The sequence below is a fragment of the Centropristis striata genome, chromosome 9, assembly GCF_030273125.1.
Source record: "Centropristis striata isolate RG_2023a ecotype Rhode Island chromosome 9, C.striata_1.0, whole genome shotgun sequence".
In the NCBI taxonomy this organism is placed as follows: Eukaryota; Metazoa; Chordata; class Actinopteri; order Perciformes; family Serranidae; genus Centropristis; species Centropristis striata.
The window spans coordinates 35,707,525-35,733,968 of record NC_081525.1 but is presented as its reverse complement, the minus strand read 5'-3'; the positions used below and the strand labels follow the sequence as shown (position 1 = coordinate 35,733,968).

Here is a 26,444-nt window from a genome sequence, read left to right as displayed (position 1 = left end):
ATAATGTTGATGGCTGTGGTGATAGTGGTGGGGGGTGGATTCTTGCTCAATGACCTCATCCAGTCTCCCCGCCCCTGGGAGAAAGTGAGCTCATGAGTGTCGTAAAGAAAGAAGCATTTACGGTCTTTTAACAGACTTAGATGGCCTTACCCACTGTAGCACACAATCCAATTTACCAGCCTGGACTTTGGGATAATGGGACATCTGTGAGAGGATGAAACACACACACACACACACACACACACACACACACACACACACACACACACACTCAACAAAATGCCTTATTTTTCAATCAGATCGGACAGGCTTCAGCAGTTTTGGAATCTTGTCTTTGTGATAAGGAATGTTTTTGTGTCTGCACTTCTGTCTTAACTTCACTACAGCATGGTTCATGTCGCCCCGAGAGGATGATGGGATTTCCTTACTCCAGCAAAGCCTTTTATGAGGAAGCAGACAACAGTTTTGTTCACCCTTCAGGGTTTTTGTAGTACTTTTAGGGAAGAAACTGCAAAAGAAAAACCTTCAGTGAAGCTAAAACAGGCAAATTCTCCAGTGATGTCATGCGAATAAATAATGCATATTGGAGCAGATTCGTGCGAGATGTATTTTTTATTTCGCAGTTTTTGTTCTTCATTTGTTTTCCCTCATGCAGTTATAGAGATTTTGAAAGAGGATGCATCTCTTGTTGCAAACGGCATGATGTGCAGATATTTCAATGAATGAACGGTCGGCTGACTGCGAAAGGGAATAGGAGGATATTCCACTGGGAATGAAGCGCCTCCCCTTTAATCGCTCGGTTGAGTTTCTCTCGGAGCTGTTGTCGCTTCTCTTCACTCGCACATTTGCAGGCAGTCGTTAGAGGAACTCCGGCTGATTTTCAGCGCTTCTTGTTTTTGTTCCGGGAAAGCTGCCGTTTTTCCTTTTTTTTTATTTTGCTTTTGTGGAATAAAAATCGCACGCTGTGGAAGGTTTTATCACTTCTCTGTGGCTTTTTTTTATTGTGAGCGACATGAAGAAACGCGGAGTAAAGCGTTCAAAGTGGCTGAAGGACTGAATAGGCTTGGTGAGTGAGTGCGCTTTCGTAGCGCAGCGATTTCTGCCATTTAAATCCACTGTTTGGTCACTGGTTTGAGTGAAAGTTTCAGACAAATCAGCTTATTTTTTAGCTTGCTTTACAGCTTTCCAAATATGTATGTTCCAAAAACCAAAGTGCAATTTACGCTTGTTAAATTACAAAATGAAAAGATAGAATATGTATAAATCTAAACCCATTTTCTTTAATTCCTCATTGCTCTCTCAGTCTTTTGTCTTCCTTTTATTATCAGCATGTAAACGTCGGACTTTATTGCAGGGGTGTGAAATGTAATTGCAGCCTTTGGGCAAAGTCCAGATGCCAGACGTTATTATTGCTCCCTGCGTAAAACAAAAGGAGTGCGTAAAGCCAAGCTGTTGGTGTAGTTTAATGTAACATGAGTTCATGTAAACGCACACTGCGTGGTTGTGGGTTTTTGATCAGGAGAAAGTTGTCCAGCACAGATATTACAAGATCATCAGGACCTGTGGAATCTAATATTGTTCTGTGATTTCAATTTCAGCTTTCGATGTTCTGTACAAATCCAATCCTTAGCTGAAACAATCAGATCAGAAAAAAAGGTCAAGTAATAACCTCCATGTCCCTGTTTGCCCTCTGCAGCCTCCTGCTCTCACTCCACCATAATCCAGCACCGTTTGCGATGGCCAAGTGGCTGAAAGACTACCTGAGCTTTGGCAGCAGGAAGGTGCCTCCACAGCCGCCCACACCAGACTACACAGAGAGCGAGATCCTCAAAGCCTACCGGCTCCAGAGGGACCTGGACTTCGAGGATCCCTACGAGGACTCAGAAAACAGGTCCAGGTGTGAGTCTGGGGCTTCTGACCCTGCCACACCTGTGTACGGGTCCCCCATGAAGTCGGCCAGCGTGGATGTGAAATCTCCCAAACACAGACTGATCAAAGTGGACTCCCAGGAGCTGGGGCGCACCAAGATCCTCCTCAGTGCCATCTCTTTAGAGGACCAGCAAGAGCCTGTAAGAGCTTCAGATTCTCAGCATGTGTTTGTAGGGCCAAAAAGCAGGTGATGACAAACTAAAGGGATAGATCACCTTCAACATATCCCTACAGTTGATATCTCCAACACTCTGCAACTCACACCTAAATAATGTAGATTTATAAATGGATATACAGGTAAGAGGAAGAATTTGTTGTTTGGATTTTGGGTCCCTTAAGTTTCCTGCGTGGAGGTGACAAGGAGGGATGAAGGGAAGACAAGTAAGTGGTGAAGAGTAAAAAACACTCTCCCACTTCTCTCTCATCCCATTTCCATCACCGTGACAGCTTTTATTGATCAGACTCCATAAGCAACTGGCTGGTAATGTGTGTCTCATATATGCATTGTTTACATAAATCACATTACACACCATGCGGCATATAAATCCGCTACCCGGGATGGAAGAAAGAATTATTGATGGCTTGAGCGGACCATTGAATCAGAGAGGGTCACAGTCCCGTGAGTTTATGTCCTTCCATAAATAATAAATGGGGTTTAGTTTTGCAAGCTGAGAGAGAGACCCCCGCATGAGCACATGTAAGGGGGTGTATACAGTACGGCGTATGGTGATATGCCAAGGGCCATGGGGAGGTATAATTTATACGCTGGTGCTGTTTGTGTCATCAGGACTGCAGTGCTCTCCTGTTGTGCTGTAGAGAACATACACAGCTACTGGGAAGAAAAAACGCAAGCAGATGTTGAGAGAGCAACTGGAAAGGAAGCAAAGGTTTTACAAGGAAATGGTCTTCGCATTAATTCAGCTCACATATGCTGAGTAAGTTAAGGAGTATTTCAGGGTTTTCAGCTCTGCAGTTAAATCCATGACTCCGCTCATGGAAAATGCTACAAGTGCGAAAGTCCTGAAGTGGATTGAAGTAATAGTCTTAACTCAAGTCAATAGCTCCCCCTCTCTACCCCGCTCTCCTCCAACTCTCATTAATTTCCCAGGGTCTGTGGGAACATCCGCACTCTAATTAACATTGCAGATTCCTGTGCATCGATAGATAACCTGTTACAGAATCAACATGGGATTAGGATGTAATTTTGTGAGGGCGTGTGCATGTCTGTCAGGAATTTGGGAGCCATGCTACAGAGATTTCCTTTGTCAAATAGAGGGAGGGAAGAGAGCACTTTTTCGAAAATGTGCATGTGCTTGTAGGTATGTGCACATGTATGTGTGTGCCTGTGACCATATGGCTGCCTTTGTATCTGTCACAGTGCCAGCTGACCGCTGTTTTCCTCCTGTGCTTGCATGAAGGAACAAATGCTCCCAACCAACCGGCCAGCTCCCCCTTTACTCTCTGTGTTCTCCTACAGCCAAAAAAACACATCTAGCTGCAGACAATACACAATATACAATGCAGTCCCTTCTTCATGGCTTTCAAGAGGAAACTGCATTGTATAGCTACTACATATACACAGTATTGGTGTGGTTTTGTGATGTTGCACAGTAAAGATGCAAATTAGTGCCTTGATGATACGGTTTGGTCTGTAACCAAACATATAGTTAACATGCCATTCAGCGAGGGTGTGATTTGAGTGTGCTGCTTTCTCAATCTCAGGTCTTGATGAGCTATTGTCTGTGCAACGCTTTTTCCTTTTTAGTACCCCACGTATTACAGGCTGAATTCTCCTAATTATAAGAAAATCATCAGTCCCTAGGATGCTTTTATTCAAGTGTTTCATTCAAAAGCGTGATTGATATGCAACTTTTAGAAAATGCTGATATGAAAAAGCAAACTAAAAGTCAAACTCATTATAGCTCATGCTTGAAATTTTGTGTCCGCAAGACAAAAACATTTAGAAAATGGTTTGTCGTCATTATATCACATCAAAAAGTGCTGGAGACATTTTTCTCCAACGAGGACAAGTTAATGTTCTGTGACAAAACCCATTTTTCTTCATCAGTAAGTGTGTGTTTTGTTCCTTTAGGTGGTGCCGTCTGCTCCGCTGGCAGGAGACACAGATTATTCTGACCCATTCGATGCTCGCTTGGACCACAGGCCAGAACCAGATCACAGACCGGTTCCCTGTGAGAACAACGGCTACATGGAACCGTATGAGGCCCAGAGGGTCATAACAGGTCAGTAGACTTACCAGTGGTGTTTCAGTGAGCCACATTGTTATCATAGACACATTTTAGTTCCATTCTCTTTGTCTTTACTGCTTCCTTTCTAGTCACGATCAGCAGCTCTATAGGTCTGTCTGTCCATCCACAAGCATTTTTCAGGATGTTGTTATTTGGTGGGCCTACACGGTGGTGTAGTGGTTAGCGGTCACCGGTTTGACTCAACCGAAGGGTTGGTGGTTCGATCCCAGACCATCGCAGCCTACATGTCGAAGTATCCATGAGCAAGATACTGAACCCCAAATTGCTCCCGATGTGCTGTGTTCATCGGTGTGTGAATGAATTCCCACCAGTATGTGTGAAAGGGCTTTGAGTGGTCGCACAGCGACTAGAAAAGCGCTATATAAGTGCAGGTCCATTTAATTGGTGACTCTAAATTGCCCATAGGAGTGCATGAGAGCGTGATTGTCTGTCTCTATGTGTCAGCCCTGCGATAGTCTGGTGACCTGGTGACCCAGGGTGTACCCCGCCTCTTGCCCAGCTGGGATCAGCTCCAGCTCCAGCCCCCCTAGACCCGAGTGCGATAAGCAGTTAAGGATATTGAATGAATGAATGAATGTTATTTGGCATGGAGGTCAAGTGTCATGTGTGTGTTTCATGTCAGTTGGCTAGAAATGGGTGTGGCAGTGGGAGTGCCCTATCGCAAAAAGTTCAATTTATTCATTCATAACCTCTTTTCTGAACTCGGGGCGTAGGGGGCTGCAGCCGATCTCTGATGACATTGTGCGAGAGGGGACACCCTGGACAGGGCTGACACATAGAGACAGACTACTAATGCAATGCTTTCATTCACACCTATGGGCAATTTAGAGTCCAACGCTGACACATGGGAGAACATGCAAACTCCACACAGAAGATTCGAGCCTGAGACCTTTTTGCTGTGAGGCGAAAGTGCTAACCACTTTTTGGATGAATAAAAGGTTTCTGTTCAAAACTGTACCCGCAAAAAGGGGGTGTGGCAGTAGGAGTGGCCTATAACAAAAAAGTCGCATGGCCAATTATTAATGGTATTAATGGTTTGTTGCAGACTCTAGTGGAAGGCTTCATCACACACAGCAGATTTCTTCTTTCTGTGATGTGGGTAAGCCTCATATTATGGGCGTTTCTTGTAGATACTTTTTGGAGGAATCATTTCCCCATGAGAGAGTTAATGTTGTAATTGTGGGGTTATAACTTCCCTTTTTGTAACTCAATAACTGTCGTTTTAGACATTTGTTGGAGGAAATCCCTGGAGTGGACAGAGTTTTTATTGGTGGAGGTGAGCCTATACTTAAGTCATGCCCTCTTTCAAACTCCAATTTGTTGTATTATCTCTGATAGTTATCTCCAGGTATAGTAAACCTTTTCCGTGCAAATAATGATCCAGAATTTCCTTCATTATACAAGGGTAAGCGAACATCCCAAAGCATTAGATTAAGACCTCTTACTTGACAAAAATCACAATCGATTGTATTTCAGGTGTACCAACTCATGAATAAAATATGTAACAGTGGCGTCAAGTAATATCTCCACTGATCTATAATCGGTCAGCAATTTCTTGGATGAACAACACTGAGATGAACGATGAGCTTATCGTTCTTTATCACCCTTTTTTCTTTTTCGTGAAGTATTTCTGCCTTTAAAGAATAATGCACTTATTTCCATATATTTTGCTGGTAACACTTTACAATAACCATCATTTATAAATGGTAAACAGATAGTTTATTAACGTTTAATCATCATTTATAAACCGTATATAGCCAATTTATAATGGTAAACAGGAAATGTATTAATGTTGAACTATAATTCATAAATGCCAAATAGATGGTATATTAATGTCAGTTGATAGTTACTTTACCATTAACAAACAATGACATTATAATTATTAGTTTATTAATAGTTTTGCACTCATTTTAACATTTTTAACACCATATTAAGTCAGTTAATGATTTTGAAATCATTCATATACCTTGAAGAAATTGGTTTAAAACATTTAACGATTAAATATGTATGTAAACGGTTTATAAACAATCTATAAACATCACTTTGATGGTTATTGTAAAGTGTTACCATTTTGCTTTGTTTCAAAAGCACCAGTGTAAAATGCAGTATTGTTCAGTAATTCCAGTTGCAGTGCTACACTGTAGTGTTGGCTCTGTCCACTCAAATGTGTTTTTAGTTCCTCACAGGCTGAATTGGCTCTCAGCCTCACAAAATGTCCCTTTCAGAGATGTCTACCCAGTAGCCAGTCTAGCAGCCTCACTCCTCCCTTGTGATTTTCTCCCACATCATCTAGCTCACATCTATCGTTTTCCATTTGTCTCTCCTCCTATAACATCTCTGTCTGCCCCTTTCCCCACCGCACTCTCCCTGCTCTGTCCCAGTCATTTAGTGTAAAAGCCATCCCCCCTCCTCTTCCTCCATCTCTCTATCTCGAGGGCTCTCCCGGACCCTGAGGGGAGTCTGGCTGTCTCTCTAATCTGTCCTGTAGCGAATTTTATGTCCTGTCCTCTCTCTGTTGTCTCTCTCTTGCTGCCCTTTTGGCGGTCAAATGAAGTTTGTAATATCAGGCTTAAAGTGAATAGAGAGTCTCTTTTGCAGCCCAATTGAGAAACCTTGAAGAAAATCTTTTCTCGCTTCATCTGGAGAGATTAGATTCTTAGCTGTGATGGTAGAAGCATTGTCACAGCTCTTTTATTGACTTTGAATTGAGCCTGTCACTCCAGGGCTGTCTGTCTGCCTGCTTTTGTCTGTCTGTCTCTCAGTCTGTTGTTCATCATTAAAAAACACAGCAGAGCGGCAAAGACAGATGTGAGATCGGAATAGTAATTATCTCTCACAAAGACTGTCCCGAAAAGACACCTGTGTGCTTTTTTCCACTATACTTTTTGGTGAAGTCTTCAGTGCTTATAGTTTAGTTTGTGGGGATAAAAGACGGATCTCCATTTCCAGCTCTGGCACATATCTGTATGCTTAAACACTTCCTGTCATCAATCCTCTCAATCTGTCACCTTTCTGTCAAATTGCTATTTTCTTCCCCCTCCCCTGCCTGTGTTTTCCTCCATCATGTTCCCGATGAATTTCTCATTTTATTTCCTGCATCCCTGTTTTTATCTCTTCGCCTTCATCTTCTCCATCTCCAGGCTGTCGCTGACACCGCGGGTTCCCGGCGCAGGTAGAGCAGCATTCAGCCCTGCTGTGCTTCTGTCTCAATGACTTAACATCAAACACTGACAGACCTCCCCCTCCTCACCTCCCTCCCTTGTCCTTCTCTCCCATCACACTCCTCCTCCTCCTCCTTCCCCTCACTGCTTCCTACTCCTCTTCCTTCTCCGCCTCCACCACCTCCTCTTTCCCTCCTACCTCGCCTTGCTCCTCCTCTCTCCGTTTCCCCTCCACCCTCTTCTTAATAACCTCAGGGCCTTTCCCCAGGGCCTCCACTTGGTCGCCATGGTGACGACAGGGCCGCCCAATAGCGTTGTCTTGTCGTGTGAAGGTTAAAGTTTTTCTCCGCCTTTCACCAGGGAACCCTTCCATTTAGTCCTGCTCCCTCCTCACGTGAGTGCACCTCCTCTCGGCTGTGTGCACAAAAGATGCCGACTCCTTCATTTTCCCTCCATTTCCTTTCCTTCTGTACCACCTGTTTTTTTAAAAGGTACATTTTTGAGGTCAACATATCAAAGCGCCATTGCTGATTGCTGCTGCTGCGGCTTAGAGGCTCCTATTGATGCATGTAGAAATCAGATTTCATTCTCTTGCTTGCATCAATAATCTGAAAGCCTTTTATCTCGAGGCCGTATTTGACTCTGCACAATAGTTGCAAGTGCAGAGAAACATTTCTCGGTTGGAACCCACTGAGAAAGTGATGAAAATGTTAACGAGGGAACACGGATGCTGTTGAGCGCTGCGCTAGATTGCTGCTGGGATTCAGGATGGCCGAGAGAAGGGGGGTGGGTGGTTTGTCTACCGTGTTGCAACTCAGCAGCTAGCCCAAGGCCTTGTTAAGCCCCCCTATATGAGATTCTGAGCCCACAGCAAGCTGTGTAAACATAATTTGTCTCTCTAGTCTAATTCTTGTCATGTCAGAGCTCAACAGGCTTTTTGTTTTACTTTGTAGTACAGAATAATATTACTCGTGTGTTTAGGGAGACTACATTGCTTCTGGCAAATATTATTTCTTAATATTGCCTGTTTTTTCTTGCAGACTGGTTACACATCCAGGAATATTTTTTTTGTCTGTGTCAGGGTATGAATCTGTGTTATTTTTGCATCAACAGAGCTGCAGCGTGGTCCAGGAGGAGGACGATCACGGGGCGGCGTGCAGCTCTACGACACCCCCTATGAAGATGAGCGAAGCCAGCGGCTGGGTCTGTTGTACGCAGAACCTCAGGAGGAGGGCAAAGAGAGCAGCAGGCTGCCACAAGATGATGAGAGACCGGCTGATGAGTATGACCAACCTTGGGAATGGAAAAAGGATCACATCTCCAAAGCTTTTGCAGGTAGATCGAAAACAAAACAACACTAAGCCGTATTACAACTCCAACATCTAAGATGATATCTAGCATCATATCACAATGTCAGTATAATGCAGATATATAGGACAACCCTACCTCCAATTAACAGTGCTGTTAGAGCCATTTTGTATAAGCTGATAAATAATTCAGATTTGTATTTCATAGTTCATGGTTCTTTATTAAGGTTGTAAGAATGCCTATTGGTTCGTAGGAATTGCACTCTTCTTATTGGCTGAGATGTGTGTAACGTCATAATTGCTTACTTTGCTTTAATTAGGATTATGGAGACGAGGAGAGCACACTAGTTTTTGACCGTGCTCATAATTATTATTATTTTGGATTGGTGCAGTTTATTGTTTGTAATGCTCAAACGAAAGGATTTCAATAAACCATAAGAAAGAAACTGTGGGATTTTTTCACCTTAAGACACGCGTCAGCTACATCCTCACGCTCCATAATTGAAGTGTGCGTTTTAAGTAAAACTAGACGGAGCCACACTAACAAGTGCCTTAACCTGTCTGGAGGAGTACTTCATGAACCGGACTGTCTCTGGTCTTTGCTAGTGATTCACACTGGTAAAACATAGCAGCTGTTCTGGGAACATCAAAGTTATACAGGGAATGGATTTGCGAAAAACATTTAAATAATGTTTAGACCACGGAGCTGCTAAATCATGCTTCATTGTATATTTAAATCAATATTCAGTTTCCCAGAATTAAAGCTTTTAGCAGAAATTGAGGTTGTGAGATTTTGGATGGCTAAGCAGTTTGCAGGAGAAGCATTTTTAACTGAACACCCACACGTTTAATGCCCCCATATTGGCGATCATCCATTGTATCGAAGTGTCTTTGTGCAGTAGGTGTTAGGGATTCATTGTACAGCTCCGGAGCTTCTGGCTGTCAAGAATAAACCTTAAGGTGTTTTATAAAATCTGTCATTTTTTAAACGGGAATCAGTCAGTAGAATTAGTGAAAATGATTAAGACTAAGCTCAAAAAGGGCTTTTTTAATAAAGGTCAAAGCGCTCCAGGAGCACACAGAGACCCCTGCTGCTCCTATATAGTGAAATACTCATCTAACTGTCCTGACCTTTTAATGTAGTGACTGCGCCACATCACTACATCTCAGAATCCTTTTTTGCAGGAAACGGAGAGTGCTGTGACCTTCACTCTCTTGGCTCAAATGACACGTCTCTCTCTGTTTCTTTTACTGCATTTAACCGCCTTCTGGTGACTATTGATTTCTTGCTCTCTCACATGTGACGGACCACTGTCCTAACAACCTCTGAGATGGACATTAGAATTGACAGAGGTGTCTTGTGCGAGTGTGTATGCGTGAGATAGACGTCATACAGAGAAGGTTAGCTGAGGAAGGAACAGAAAGCAAGAGTCATTTTCTATTATAATCCTCATATCATGTGCTGTATTTCTAAAATAATTGGCACAGTGTATGTTTTTTTTTTCTTCCCAAAGTTGCACTGACAGCGTATGTCACATCTCATCCCATTATGCTCCATCTATTGAATATAATTGGAGGAAGAGAGTGAAGTCGAAGTAAGAGAGACAGAGGGGTAAAGAGAACCAGAACGAGACTGATAGGTCATTTAGGAGTGGATCAGTGTAAGGCATGCAAGGCCAAGTCAACTTAATTGAGCTGCATCTCCAAGTCACCAAGGTCAAGGTGATGGGATAATAAATCAACCTTGCCTCGTGTGCACTCTGCTCCACTCCCGCTCTCCTCCCCTTTTTCCCATCCTGTGTGTGCCCCCCCTTTCTTCTCAGTTAATTACATGCCTGCATGTGCGTGACCGATCCAGTGCTAATAAGAGAGCCACGGTCAGCACACCATTGTCTGAGCGCACATACACACACAGCCATGCGCACCGTGTTCGGGCTTAAATCACATTAACCAGGGGAGCCACAAAGAGACACCGTAACTTATTTGAGAGCATAGGTGATTTCAAAAGGAGGTGCATGACAGTTAATTTAAAAGCCAGTATCACCTCTCACCTACTTAGCACTCATTCCTGCTTTATCTGTCGTTTTATTCCTTTCCAGCTTTTCCTCTTTGTGCCACATACTCCTGCAGAGCAGCGCTTACAGCACCATTAGAGAGCGCAGTGGAGGAAAACGCTTGTGCGGCTCTGGGTTGTCTGACCCCTTGTTTTTTCCATTCGGAGTCAGCACTCTGAGCTGGCATGCTGTCTGTCTGAGCAGACCAAAGCACTGAAGTGTAAACACACAAACAGTATTTTCCATTCTCACATTTAATCCATATTCCCAGGCCCACTCGCCGTTGCTAGGCACGGCCCACATGTGAGGGAGGGGAGAGACGAGGAGGACGAGGATGGAGCAGAAAAAGATGGAAAAGATGGTGGGAAAAATGAAATGAGGAGGAGAGAGATGGACAGAGAGAGAAAATGGATAGAGAGGCTGTGGAGAAAGCTGGCTGGAGAGAAATGGAAAGGGACGTCCAAGGTTATGGTATGTTTGGTGGCAGCTCAATGGATGTTTGTGGAGACCCAGTGCCTCAGAGGGGAGGGGCGTTGAGGAGAATTAATGGTCGGGGGCTGTGGCGAGGTGAAATGGAGAGAGAGGAGGGGGAGTCAGGGCCATTGTGGCAGGGTGCAATCCGTCATCCGCTAACACAGGCACACTCCCTCACACATATATACACACCAACGCGGCGGCGGTGACAGGGCTGTCCCCACGGCCCTCCCTCCCTGTGGATGTGACACACTCACTCAGATAACCCGCTGCAGGGGGCAAAAGGGGGGCATCGCAATCTGCCGGCAGCCCCTCATCATCACCTTCACACCGGCGCATGCACACACACATGTGGATTCTCAACTAGGTTTTTCAGCTCTGATTATCAGGCCCCTTAATTCAAGGGTGAGAAGAGGTTGTGTGCATGTTGGCACAAATGAGTGTGTGGGCGTGGGGAGGATCGCTGGTGCATATTGTATGTGGATTTGCGTGCATTGCATTCATGCAAGTGCTTCTGAACAGAATCTCTCTAATTATGATTTTCACAGCTTATCTGCGCTTAAAAGTAATCGCCTGGGTGAATTTTGCATTCTGCAGCTATTTTTTCAAATAGTATCAGAAATAAGCTTGCCTCCAAAGCATTTTTATTTATTTTCCTGTGGATTTGGAGTCCACTCCAGCCAGCTGTGTGAGGGTGAATGGTGCCTGAGGGGTCGTACGTGACAGGCCTCTCTCATTTCGGTTGGATTTTAATTGCACCGTTAGAAAGCTGTCACCATTCACCAACATCCAGCTCAAATTACAGCAGCCATTAATTCTTGGAATATAGACAGTCCAGCAGTGAGAGATTGGCCCTGCGACCATTCAGCACCAATTAGTGAGCTAATTAAAGGTGCAATGTCATTATCTCTCTGATGGCTACACCTAATGAACAGACAAATCGGCGTTTCATGTATTTCATGTTTGTAAGCTTTATAGTCCAGTACAGGAGCTTTGAGCCATTTGATGCAGATGATGGCCATCTAAAAGTGGAGGAGTGTGCACATGAAGTGAGAGCTGCAAATCAGCTGGAACTGTGGAAGGGGAAGGTGAATGAATAACATTTCCACCCCTAGAAATTACTATTATAGTGCCATTGAGAAAAGCACTTATCCTTCACTTGTTCCAGTGCAGCTGCTCATTAGGCAACAGCAAAACACAGGGGCTGTGCAGGGAAACTCCCCAGTATTATTGTAAAAGCAAGAGTGTTTTTTCCCACTGACTGAGCATTGCAATATTGTTTATTTTGTTAGTCTTTGGGCTTTATTCCAAACAAACAAACAAATGGCTGCTGGGGAAACGGTTTGAGTTTTTAGCCATGCTAGTGTCACGGATTCAGGGATGGCAATTTGGTCAGTTCACCACTTTGGTCCAGACTGAAACATCTCAACAAGTACTGGGTGGATTGCTAGACAGACATTCATGGTGCCCAGAGGATGACTCTTACTGACTAACTTTTTGATAATCATGAAATATGAAGCAGACTTTAGCCTCTGTGACCTAGAAGTTACAGAATCGGGTTGTTGTGGGACTAATAAGGGCATCTCAATCATAAAATTGGCTCTTCAGGATGAATTGTAATGACTGAAGGTCCCTTCACTTTCATCTAGAGGCATTTCTCTATTTGGTTTATGACCCAATACCAAGTCATTGCTTTATGAGTCACAAGTAAGTCTCAGGTCAAGATAGCCATGTCCCAAGTCCTAAACTTTCCGAGTCCTTCTTGTGTCATAATACCCGTTTTTACCAAATGTAATGCCATTTTAACAAAACCAGCTGGCATACAGATGCTTTATGTTGGCTCTTCATGGTTCCCTCCTGCAACTTCATTGGATGTTGTTGGTTCAGAGGATGTTGATTGGTTCACACAAAGTGGAGTGGATCTTGGGAGTTAAGTGTTGAAAGTCAACATTAGCATTAACATTCGTTGATTTGTGGCCCACAGAATCATCTGAGAAGCTGTCATTGGAGACTTTATTAGAAAAGGGTGAAACCTTTTAAAAAAACACCTGGCAGGTGATTGGATAAATCACCATCAGTGCTGAAACCAATCAGGAAAAGAAAACTTTCAGAGAAATCCGCTTTACTCTTTCTAGTTCTGACATAACTGAGGCTACTGCATCATCTACGCTAACCTCTTTAGGAGCCGCCATTGTATTTTAAATCTAAAACTGAAAGAGATTCTGAAGAAATTTTAAATATATTATGATAGACATCCAGAGCATTACATAGCTTTATGCATTCTTGTGTATCTTTCCTGGATGCTGAAGGGGTTTTTAAAGTGTTAATGCATACAGAAGGTTGGTTTAGCAAAGCTTGCAAAGACACTTTGACAGATGGTCTGCATTTGTATGTGTGTCTGGTTGTCTGGATACATGTGCTCTGACAGGACAGGGCTAGGCTTCCTGAGCAATTCTGTGTGTGTGTGTGTGTGTGTGTGTGTGTCTCTAGGAGACTGAAAATGCATTTGTGCGTGTGTGCATGCAGACAAACGTGCGAGCAAGGAAAAAAACAATAAGATGAGATTTCCATTTCTGGTGTGATGTTGCTCTCTGTTGCTCTAAGCAGGCCCTGGGGGCATCTGACCAGCCTCTTCATCAATTTACTGGCACAGTCGAAGTACTCTCTCTCCCTCTCTCTCTCTCTCTCTCTCTCTCTCTCTCTCTCTCTCTCTCTCCCACTCTGTCTCTCTCTGTCTGTCTTTTACTCTTGCTTCCTTTTCCTCTTTGTCACATTTCCTCGTACTTGCCTATTCCCTCTCCCCATCACTGCTCTTCTTTCTCCTTCAGCGTGAACCTTTACTGACATTAATGAAAAGGCATGTCCTTTGTGATTCCCTCTCGCCAACCAATATGAAAGACGGGTGTAGAGGTGATGGAAGTAGAGTAGGGCAAGACAGGAGAGGAGCGAGGGAATATGGAAAGAGAGATAATGCTCCACTTAGAGGAAGATAGGTGAAAGATGGGTGATGAAGAAAGGGGATGTTTAATACAGAGTGGAAGATGGTAAGAGCTGCAGGAAGCAGGGGGAATAGATATAATTAATGTCTGGAAAATGGACATACAGTCAAGATTGTCGGAAATATGGAAAGCTTAGCATACAAATAGAAATGTATGGATACTAGAGGTGAGGGAAAGAATTGATACAGCATAGTATAGCAATATTACATTGATTCATGGCCGCCAAGTATTGATATTTAGCATTCTGCTGGCCCGCCGTTTCCGCTGTTCCGGAGGCCGTAGCGGGCTTTTAGGAATATACTGGAGATACTGGTATCATTTGAAACTAGAATAGCTATAGGCACCAAATATGTCAGGTGTCGTGTTGGGAAGTGCTGCAAGGTTAGGATATTTTTTGATGTTTCATGGTGATTTTCAAAGCGCTCATGTGATCTCTGACCTCATGCTATCTCAATGAAAACAGGCTCTCTTGGTTCCCACAAGTCTCCTCTTTACAAACATGGCTGCCTCCCAATACTGAACTGTGAATTTTCTTATTTGACAAAACAATACTTGATTAAATTTTATTTTGTGGACACAAAATGCAGTTAAACAGTTAAATCGCAATATATTGTATCACAATACTCACCATATTGCAAAATGCTTAAAATCGCAATAATATCGTATCATGATTCAAGTATCAGGATAAAATCGATTGTGGGGCCTCCGATGATTCACACCACTAGTGGATCCATGTTATGAAAGTGGAACTTATATTTGTATTTTCTTCTTCTTCTCTACTGGCATACGCTGGTAATTGTCTGTCCTTATGGGGGCCATTTTGCCCAGCAGAAGGTCTTTGTGTGCGGAGAGAAGATGGGATGCCAGGGATGCTTAAAAAACAGATGTCTTCATTAATGGAGCTAATGAAGCCGCTCCATTGTCTTTGTCTGCTCCTTCTTTATTACGAGGACACAGAAAACAGCTGGTGTGCTTGAAAAGTCAGTTAGCCGTCACTCAAGGCGATGGGTCCTCTGTGCAACACAGAAAGGTTTGGTCTTTCCCTCCCCCTCACATCATTTCTGGTAATTGTTAGCAGGTAGTTGAGGCACATGTGGGAATTTGGCAGACCACCTATTTCTGAATTGCTCTTACCTGTTTTATCAGCTGGGTCAAATTGGTAGACAGCTCTGTCTACCAATGGAATGGAAAACACACTCCTTTCTTTTAGCATATATCATGAATACAATGTATATTAAGTACAAATCATGTAGGCTGTGAGTGCCTTTGTCCGTAAGCCATTAGTGTTTCTCATTGTCTTGTATTGGAGAACAAAGCAGAGCACTAACAGCCTTCTACGTATGAGACATCCACAGGTTCCCATTAGAAGTGAATGGGAGCCAGATGTTCTCTGCTAGTGAATGAGTGACATGGTGTGATTATCTGTGTGTGTTTGCTTGTGTGTATATGTGTGTGCTACTTGGTATTCAGCCTTTTGTTATCAGAGTGAGGAGCTCAGGCCAGGTTTGTGTGTGCGTCTGTGTGTGTGTGTGTGTGTGTGTGTGTGTGTGTGTGTGTGTGTGTCTCTGTGTGTGTGTGTGTGTGTGTGTGTGTAGCTTTGTGCAGTGGAGACTGCTGCCAATGCTCCAATCTAACCACCAGATAAAAATACACCAGTCCTAGTTAGCTTTGTGGAGCCTGCAGGTCTAGAAGAGTAATGTGGGTTAGCCCGAATCAAAGAAAATTATTTAATTTTTAATATAAATATATATGAAAATGGGCTTCTTGATATCAATTTGATATATTCTGACAGATAGTGGAATGATTCACCCCTGTAGTAAGCCACTGTGTCATTGATGTGTGTGTGTGTGTGTGTGTCCGTCCGTCCGTCCGTCCGTCTGTGTGTGTGTGTGTGTGTGTGTGTCCGTCTGTGTGTGTGTGTGTGTGTGTGTGTGTGTGTGTGCGTCCGTGTGTGTGTCCGTGTGTCCACAGACACAAATATACAGTACAGTATGTCATGTATCTGATGACTTCAATTGTTCACAGTGCACATCAGATATAGGCTGTATAATGGAAGTGTGTGATTTTGTGTAGTGTGATGTCACCCATTTGTTTGTGCACGACCATTTTGAAGCCTTGATTTTGGCATTTCGGCCATTGCCATCCTGTTTTACTAGAGCTAAAAGTGACCATATTTGGATGAGAGGGTGGAGATGGGAATAAGGCCTCTAGATTATTCGCTAATGCTAATGAAGCTAGCTTGGTTAACAAGTTGTCACCACAACAGCGGGCTCTGTTTGTGTCTTTTAGAACAACCGAATCCTCAACAAGACTTTTTAGGTGACCAAAATGTTACAATTTAACTTTCATGAACTGAAAACACCTTGAAAGGGACGAAGTCTAAGACGTCATAGTTACGGTAGTTACACCCTAAAGCAAACCCTTCAGAACCTGAGGTTGCCGCTTGAAAGATGCTGTCAAGAAAACATTTTTAAGATTTCAATGCTGGACTTTAGGACTCAGTCATTTTCTGGTATTCATTAAACTTGTCCAATCAGTGAGTGAGTCACTGCTTAGCTGCAGGATGAATGTTGTTTGACTACCTGCTTTGAAAAGAAAACTACCATTACCCTAGGTCCAAAAGACAGCAGTTTGAAACTTGTGTAGTGCAGTGATCTAGAGTCGACCAAGATAAATGAAATGGAAGCCAGAAACAAGTGCATTGTTTGAAACGCCCATGTCCAAAGCCAAAATCATCTCATGGGATAAGGCAGTGGAAACAACTGAAATCATCTCACCACTTTTTGGCAGATGTTTTTACTTTCTGGCAAAGGGAAAATACAATTTTAAGACTCTCTTTTACTCTTAACAAAAAGACTTGTTGAGAAAGAAGAAGAGGAATCGTGATATTTTCCCCTCTGGGTCTTTTTAAAACAAACCCTGACTTATCTTTTGCTCAGACGGCTGAACACGTTTCTGATCTGTAATAAATTGTCTTGACTGCCGATTCTCTCTCTTTTGTTGTCACCGCTCACGTGTGCTTCTCATTTACACCCTTCTCTCTTTCTAATACGTCTCTCTGAGTTGTGCTTGAGAATTAGAGGTGTGAAATGTGATGTGGTGGCGAGAGGACAGGCAGCAGAGTGTGGCAGCGCTGGTGTTTCAGGGTATCGTGTGTGTGGACCTGCGTGTTTGCGTGCATGTTTCCCATTGAGGGGTGCCAGGCCACACTTTAATCCTGGCTTTAGCGGAGGTGCGGCCCGCTCCAGATGGGGCCATTGTACTGCGCCATGCATCAATAATTCACAGAGAGCCAGAGAAAGTGGCGGAGTGTGTCTGCCTGCTCAATAATTAACCAGGGAGGGAGAGAGGCATGTATGTACAGCCCGGGTCTCTCTCCAAACGCCCATTCAAATGGCCTTTGATGTCGCCGGCCTGGGGGGTCTTTGGATTTGTCGGCTCATTAAGATGTCACCCCTCTTTTCCTTTTATTTGTTTTGTAATCCGTTTTCGCTGTGTGCAGGAGCTGAATGTACCGGTGTGAAGCTGGCAAATCGTATAATAAGTGTGTGTCCGTGTGTGTGTGAGGCCGTGGTAATGACTGTTAAAGCAGATCCTTGCCTGCCATGGTAGATAATGAGCTATTTTAATTTCTATGCACCTTCAGCTGCTCTCATACTGCAGGTAGGACAGTGGATGGAGCATTATTCTGCCCCCCGCCTCAGTTTCTCTGTCACACCGCTCTGTGGGATGCAGTGCACAAGAAGTCACGTTTTGTTTTCATTGCATCTAGTGCGACTAGACAGTTTCTTAAAGTGGATGTGTTCAAATGACTATAAATAATGCAGCCTGCGACTTCTCCCGTCCTCTCTGTTTCATCTCCTCTGCTTTCTTCTTGTCTTCTTATCGCACATGATAAATTACCGTAAATATAGGGTCTGAAGACTATGTTTTTCAAGTGTGATGAAGCAAAGAGACAGGAAGTAGAGTATATTACTCCTCTTCATGACAGGAGGTATAGTTAATTACATCTCACCGACTCTCAACAGGACTTCCCCATCTCATCTCACTTCTCTCTCACTCTTTCCTCCTCACATCCAAGTCTTGCACCTGATTTCACATCTTAATCATCACCACTTTTCTCACATATATCTTCCTTTGGTTAACTTTGTTCAACCCCATCTGCTGTTTTCTCAATCTGCCGCTTCGTTTTTCTCTCGCCTCCTCCTCCCTGCTCCCCTCCCCTGTATTAGAAATGAGGGAGTTGTCGGAGTTGCCCTGGCCTGCCCCAGTGGGTCAGCTGGAGGAGGAGCCCCCCGTCAGAGAGCAAGGTGACCTCCCACCCTGAACACAACCCTCCCCCCTTCCTTCTTCCCTTTTCACCTCAAACACTCACAGATGTAGTTAACCTGACCTTCATGACCCAAGCTGTTGTCCTACATCTGCTCTCCCTCCATCCTAAGTCCCCTGGCAGCCTGCACCTGCATTTGTCCCTGCCTGTTGCAGTTGTTGTGTTGTCTGTTTTTCGGGGCGTTTAAAGCTCTCCTTTCTTCCCCCTCTTGCATCAACCACGCATGAAATCTCCCCGTAAATTAAGATGTCTGCCTTGTTCATTTCAGGGTACTTAGAAGTGCTATGGTACACTGTTTAATTACAAGTTCTGTAGATTCAATTTCACCAAAATCAGGCACAGAAGGGGTAAATAACATTTCAGTCTGTACACGTAATTTGCTCCAGAAGAGAATCAGTATCGTCAACATCAAGTAATCTGCAGTGTAGTCTACTGGAACACAAAGACTTGCACCAGAGCCAAGCAGGGGAAACGCCAACTTCCTGTCTCTATCTGCCCTCAGTGACTCATAAAAATGTTGATGATGGTAATTGTGATGATGCTGAGAGTTTGCAGTCCGTCAGACCGGGACCTGCTGTCCTCTAGTTTGAGAGATGAGATGGTCTCTCTAGTGCATGCCTGCTTTTTCTTTAGCCGGATGTCTGATGTTTACCCTAGTCTGGCTGTGAGGTTTAATCCCTTTTGATCATAGCACTGTGTAAATACTCTCACTCATTTTTTCTGTCCCCGTCTGCCAACAGTGCAGTTTGATGGTGCAGAGTGGGACCGCTCCTCGTCGCCCACGGAGAGGTTGCGTCCACCGGGGCCCAGGTCCAGCCCGCTAGCGGGAGGGGGGATAAAGTTTCGAATGCCGCAGGAAGGCCTCGCCATGGTGGGGGAGCGAGTGGACCCTACTCTACCTCTGGAGAAGCAGGTGTATGTATGCAGTCTTCTGTTAAACCAACAGGAGCTAAATTTGACATATTATGCCCATTTTCAGCTTCATACTTGTATTTGGCTTTCTACAAGAACATGTTTACATGCTTTAATGTTGATGTTAATGGGTTTTTTTTTCATACTGCTCATGACTGCTGCACCTCTATTCACCCTCACTCTGAAATGCTCCTTTGTGGTGCCTGTCTCCTTTTACCCTCCCTTCTGAAAAAGTAAAGTCTCCTCTGATTGGTCAGCATTTCTATGTCTCTTTCATGTCTGTACTTTCCTGTCTCTGTACCACTGTCATTGCAGTCGGGACATGAATCTAATGGCAATGTAGCAGCACTTTTATGCTGTGAAAAAATCACCAGTAAAAGCTTCTAAAGCAAAAGCTACACAATCAAAAATGTTCCAGCAGGAATGCGAACCAAAACCGGGGAAAAATGAGCAACATCAGCAACCAAGATTACAGGTTCTGCTCACTGGGATTACTGTTACATACATTTAATACAATCCTCCAACGTTTTCACATTGTATATATGAGATAAACTAAGGAAAAGTATAATAGGTCCCCTTTAGCACATATGAGCTGCTTTGTGTCGGAGTACTGGCCACACAGATAAAAGGCTTTTGATTGTTAATCATTCAGTGTGATTTAATTACCTTGAATATAGTACAGGATAAAGAAATTGTTTTAGAAGAAAAATAGCAGTAATAGTATTGGTCATACAGTTTATATCAGCTGAAAATTGTTCCCACAATTCTGCACAAGATTGGATAGTTCCACATGGGACAATCCAAGTACAGTAAAGCATAAGATGTTTAGATATCACAGAAACATAGGATTAAACTAGGTATTTTGTTTGGATCATTAATGTGAGTTATGATGATTAAATGCATTAAACAAATCTAAATTATGCAATTATTTTTGCATGTTAATGCAATTAGCATAAGCTATTAATCTCTTGGCTGTAAATGTGTCTGCATGGCTCTGATGCACACACGTTTATCATACATTGTTATAAAAGTGATTTTGAATATTTGAGGGGGAACAGGCTTGTACATCCCACAAATAAATCCAAAAACCCATTTTATTTGCACCTCTTTGATCTATGAAGGGCGTGGACAAATTAAAAGAAAACGGTTATGTGTTTCGGCTAAGCAGCGCTCATCAGAGCTTACAGAACTGCGAAAGGTTAGAATGAGAGCTAATTAAGTCAGAACATTAAAAACACACATTTACTTTGGTCTTGTAATTTCAGACATCATTGGTGTAATTTATGTGCTGTTTCTGTGCACATAAAAGGCAGTTTTACTAATGAAATCCAAGCACATGACACCCCTTAAGCACACATGCACACACACACGACACACAGTGTTGTATTTGCAACAACACATACATGCACACACATTCACTTGAGGATGGCGGTTGATTATTATGCCCCATTACTCCCTGATGATCTCTTAAGGGCTGTTATGAGCTTTGTGGTTTCTTTCAGCTCTTCCTCTAAACAGAGAAACAGCAGCACTGTCTACCTGTAACGTTCAGCCAACCACCTGACCAGCTCATGTCCAAGATAATCTCACTATGGCAGGAAAAATATAACTGTTATTTATAGGTCATGTTGGTCCCTGTTTAATTTACAACATGGTCTCACAGAAATCCGTGAAATAGCCACAGATTTCGCAATTAATTTTTTCACTAAAAATGAGAGAACTGTCCGCCATGTTTTTTGTTCTGACCGCCGGAACCTTGAAAGTCACGTAACTTGGAACAAACCAATAGGAAAAAATATCAATGGGATGGCCATGGGATATGACTGTCTTTAACTTGCATTGTAGCGAAATCCGTGTCAGTTTCACGGAAATTTGAGCGATTCCGTGGCTATTCCACGGATTTTGAGTTAAGCGAAATCCGTTGCTATTTCACGGATTTCTGTGAGACCAGGTTCTTAATTTATTATCATATGCTTTTTTATTGTACTTTTGTGGTACGCTTCCTGTGTTTTCTGTAACACTAGAGGCTGTTTTATGGTTGATCCACAACTTTGGTCCAAATATCTTAACAATACCTGGATGGGTTGCCATTAAACATGAGGTTGGCATTTATAGTTTTGAGTAAATTGATTCAACAACTGATGGGATTGATGGCCAAAAAACTGGTACAGCTATTTTTGCACTCATTGTGATAAGTTGTAATAACTTTGGTGATCCAATACCATTTAATCTAGGGATCAAAACTGGCTGCAATTTGAATTTATCCAAGACTTCGGTTTATGAGCAAATGCCGGCAAAAATAATGATATTTCTGTCTCAGCTGTACTTCATTTTTAGTGTTAATTAGCTAAATTTACAGTGGTAAATGTGAACAACTTTTTATTTGCATGACTATGTTAGCATTCTGTTTGTGATTATCGAGCTCAAAGCACCTGTGTGTCAAGTGCGGCTTGTAGACTCTTAAGTGCTGTTGTTCAGTCAAGTGTTTGAGATGTGCTGATGGAAAGACAGGCAGCAAGGTGTCAGCGCAAAGGCGAGAAATGGCTCTGCCATGGTGTTACAACTGAGAACTTACTGCCATTTAAAAAAAAAAAAAAAAAGAGGCCAGAGAGACCATCTGCTTATTGGAATTACATGTTGTAATCATTGAATGTTTAATCATGAACATTAATCAGTAGAAACATTCATATAAGTAATATCTTCTTCTTGTATCATCATTGTTCTTGTGATGATAGGCAGCTAATTTTAACACGTGTAGCTATATTTACAGTCTGTGAGTGTCAACATCCAGCAACAAAAGTGTAAATATATGTTGGAATCACACTTAACTTTGTGTGTGTGTGTGTGTGTGTGTGTGTGTGTGTGTGTGTGTGTGTGTGTGTGTGTGTGTGTGTGTGTGTGTGTGTGTGTGTGTGTGTGTGTGTGTGTGTATGTGTATGTGTATGTGTATGTGTATGTGTATGTGTATGTGTATGTGTGTGTGTGTGTGTGTGTGTGTGTGTGTGTGTGTGTCTTCTGTCTATCAGATGGTACCACGGCTCACTGTCGCGTTCGGAGGCAGAGTCGCTGCTAACGCTGTGTAAAGAGTGTAGCTACCTGGTGAGGAGCAGTCAAGGCAACCGCTCTGACTACTCCCTGTCCCTACGGTAAGACACACACACACGCACACACACGCACACACACAAATACACTCTGACCTAACACAGCAAACGAAGCTCAAACAAACACTTGAGCACCTTCCGTATCGTTCCCCGATAAGCAACGTTACAATTTAATTACACACTTCCCATTGCGGCTGAGAAGCGTGTGAAGTGTGTGTGAAGCCACCTGAGCATCCGATCTCATATCGCAGTCTCCACACCTCTCCATCTGTCTCCCCTCTCCCTCCCCTCCACCGTCACCCCCCACTCACGATCACTACTGCACTGATTCCTCTCCCGATACTCATTTGCAGGGCACAATACTGCTTATCTGGTCAAATCTCTCCCTTGTAATTACTGGCATGATCCATCGTCCCGGCCTCACACTGCCCTCCCATCTTCCCTCTGTCCTCACCCCATCCTTGGCCCCTCTCTGTGGCCTTCCTCCGTGGCCCCAGTGGGCCCTCTAAGTGGTAATCAGGCAGGTAGAGCACACTTCAGTGCACACATCATCCTCCCCATAATCACTAATGAATATGAATTACCTTCTGCGGGCCACACAAGAAGGGAATCTGGGAGGGAAGGGAGGGGGGAGAGGCACAGAGTGACACTGTGTTGTGCTGACATATAAACAAGCTCATGCATTACTCATTTACATGAGCAGAGTGGGTTTGACACGCGCACACACACACACACACACACACACACACACACACACTCATGCACATTTGCTCAAGCAACAAGGTCACTACTGGCATTGGTTCCTCAGCTGGCACTTGTGATTTTGGGGTTTTGGAAGAACTGATTTTTATTATGAAAACACAAATTCTATTATTTTGTTTCGCTAGAAGGTGGCTCTGTCCTTCATTGTAGACCTTCAGAGTCTTAACATAACAAAGAACCTCTGCTAGCATGGCACAATCGAAAAGAATCAAGGCAGCTTAGATCTTTAATCAGCTTAAAGGAAAACTTGGGTTTCATTGTTTCATTTTGGCCTTTATTCTAACTATTTAAAATAACATTAAAGCTGCAGTATGCAACTGTCACAATATAAATGACTGACTATATTCAAGCCCTTTTTAAACAAGTTCGCACAATGCAGACCAAGCCTATCACCCTCAGGAGAAGCTCAGTGTGTTCTGCAGAATACAGTTGTTGTGCTTTCTGGCATTTGTGGCAACTTCCCCACACTGGTACACTGGAATTACGTACTGTTGTTTGACGTGTTGGTATTTGTAAAATATTGGTGATGTGCCTGTTCAAAACATGCTTTTTCAGAATTACTAACACAGGAAGACTTAAAGAGAGCTTGGGGCTGTATGATCATTGTAGATATTTTATTGTGGAAAAGTTGAATAACGTGTTTTAATCATTTGGATTTTACCTCCAAACACAGTGTTTTAGATTATATAGTTATAAACCATTGGCTTGTTTGTTTGACTGTCAGATATCACAAGTTACTTTGGTGGGTACAATGCTATTATGATATAAGAGAAAATACGATCCAAGTTGTAATAAATTTGAATTTTCCTTTTTTGTCTCCAGTTTGACATAAAAATATTTTCGTTTAGATGAGGAAGAAGCAGTAGGTTAGTCTTTATCAGGGTGTTGTGGCTGACACTACCATTGCGATGTCAATATAGCCTTCAGTCAGGAAAGCTTGTGTAGTAATGACCCACATAAGCTTAATTATATGAAACAATGTGGCGTGCATGCGCTTTTGTCAGTGTGGGTTTCCTTGGAAAAAGTGAACCGCACCTACTGTAAGATTACACAGTGAGGAATGATGAAGGCTGTTTAACGGAGACAAAATGAAGAACCACTCCAAAGTGAGTCAGCAGTGAAACAGACAGACCTGCCAGATTCATACTGACATGAATATTTATGAAACTTCGCTCGAAGGTTCTAATGTACCACGAGGTACAAAGAGTCCCCAAAACAAACAGGACTGGATGAAAGCACGCTGTCAACTCTGAGCGCTGACGTGATGAAGCATCAGGCTCTCGGTGCTCTGGAGGCCACTGGGACAATCATAAACTGCCTGTTGTTTGGCTGTTCATAGTCTCAGTGAGCATTTTTTGGGTTTCACTGCTCTTCAAAATTTAATTCGGTTTGCTAGAACAATGACAATTATGGTGACCGGTTCCAGGTCTTGTCTTTCCCTCAGCTTCTATAATTAGACAAACATCATGACTGGCTGCCTGGTTCTTAAAGGGGAAGTCATGTACGGCTGCCTGGCAGTTAAAGGCAAGGAAGCAGTGTGGTTCTCTCGGCCAAGCCACTTTCACAGTCCATCGCTCATCTTTCTCACTCTCTCTTTCTTTCTCTTTCTTCCTTTGTGTGCTATTACACCACTCATTCATCCATCATAATGTCCCGTCCTTCCTAATTTGTGACATGGTGTTAAATCTTGGTTAGAAACATGTCCTCAAAGTGCAGGAAAAAGAAGGCGAACATCAATCCAGGCTGTCATTTCCACTGTGTCATTACGTGACAAAATGTGCAGAAGGCTGCATGATGTTTAATGTGCCCCACATTTCATGTGTTCCCTCTTTACTCTCACACCAGACGGTGGGCACTACTTTGTCATGGTCATAAATTGGATGTTTTTGGTCGTGTATCACATTTGAATGGTGTTACTTCTTGAGAGTGTTACCTCTCCAGCTTTGATTCCGAACAGTAGTTTTAAGACCTTTGTTCCTTAGCTTTAATGTGCAGCTACATGCCGGCTACGGTACTTTTCGCTACAAGCACAGAACATGCTACTTCGCATCAAAAACTGAAGCTGTAACCTGGGTGAATGACAAATTCGGGACCAGTCACAGTTTAATTGATGAGCAATAAACTGCTATTCACTGTTTTGTTTTGTTTTCAGATTTTTTTAAAGTTGCAATACAAACAAGGAATTCAGGCATACCAGTTCACATTGTGCAATAGTAACAAGCATAGTTACATAGTATAAAACTTTGGTGTGGCAGACTTTGTAATCTTACTTATAAAATGAAAGTTCTAGTTATAGCTGTTGCGACAGGTTATTGGTTTAAAATATCTGCATGGATATTCGTTACAGATATACATTTCTTATTAGTAATTAACTTAAGAGACTTAAAATAATAATCAACTTAAATCAAAAACAGCTTAAATGATGGGGATGAATCTTGAAATTTACATTTATGGATGTGAAATTTCCCTAATAAAATATAGAGGTTGACAATAATACATCGTTTCTGTTCTTTGTATTCAAAATAAGTGCTGCTATTTACTGTTTTGCCAGAGTAAGCCAGTGCTGATGACAGTGGGCTGGGTGGCAATGCTACCTAGCTGTGTTGGCGTCTTGGCTGCCACTCCATGTGCGGCTAATTTTAGCTCCATTGACAGTTTTCCCTCTTCATTTATCTGTTTTTTTTAGCCAACACCAAAACAACAAAAACAATCAACTTCACAGTCCGCTCTGTACCTTAGCATCTGCTTTCTCACCTGCTTAACCCTTTGATGCACAACATGGGTCTAAAGTGACCTGACAGAGTTTTTATGTTCTATATCTTTGCAATAAATTATTTTCATCATTCAGTATTTCAGGTTTTCCTCTTCATCATACATCCTAATTTTATATTTCCCTTTATAATTTTTTTTTTAACAAAATCCCTTTTTGTGTCACTACTCTTTTAATGCACAACATGGGTCAAAAATGACCCATATCCATTTTTTAGCTAAGTAGCTTGCTAAGCTAACTACTTAGCTAACTTCTTGGCTAAGTATTTAGCTAAGTAGCTTGCTAAGCTAACTACTTAGCAAGCTACTTTGCCAAGTAGTTAGCTGTGTAATAATACAAAACCTTTTTTTCTTCATTAAGTATGAGAAGCAAAAT

General features: G+C 42.8%; 1 protein-coding gene across 1 annotated transcript in view; it reads left to right on the top strand.

The window, feature by feature from the left end:
* Positions 1 to 412: 412 nt before the first annotated feature.
* The window catches only part of shdb (Src homology 2 domain containing transforming protein D, b), a 28,632-nt gene continuing 2,600 nt past the window's right edge, over positions 413 to 26,444 (top strand). Inside the window, exons 1-7 of the mRNA XM_059341920.1 lie at positions 413 to 1,066; positions 1,697 to 2,069; positions 4,022 to 4,172; positions 8,474 to 8,695; positions 18,427 to 18,504; positions 19,265 to 19,439; positions 22,463 to 22,582. Of these exons, the coding sequence (XP_059197903.1) occupies positions 1,737 to 2,069; positions 4,022 to 4,172; positions 8,474 to 8,695; positions 18,427 to 18,504; positions 19,265 to 19,439; positions 22,463 to 22,582 (1,079 nt within the window). The 5' untranslated portion in view covers positions 413 to 1,066; positions 1,697 to 1,736. The remainder of the gene's footprint in view (positions 1,067 to 1,696; positions 2,070 to 4,021; positions 4,173 to 8,473; positions 8,696 to 18,426; positions 18,505 to 19,264; positions 19,440 to 22,462; positions 22,583 to 26,444) is intronic.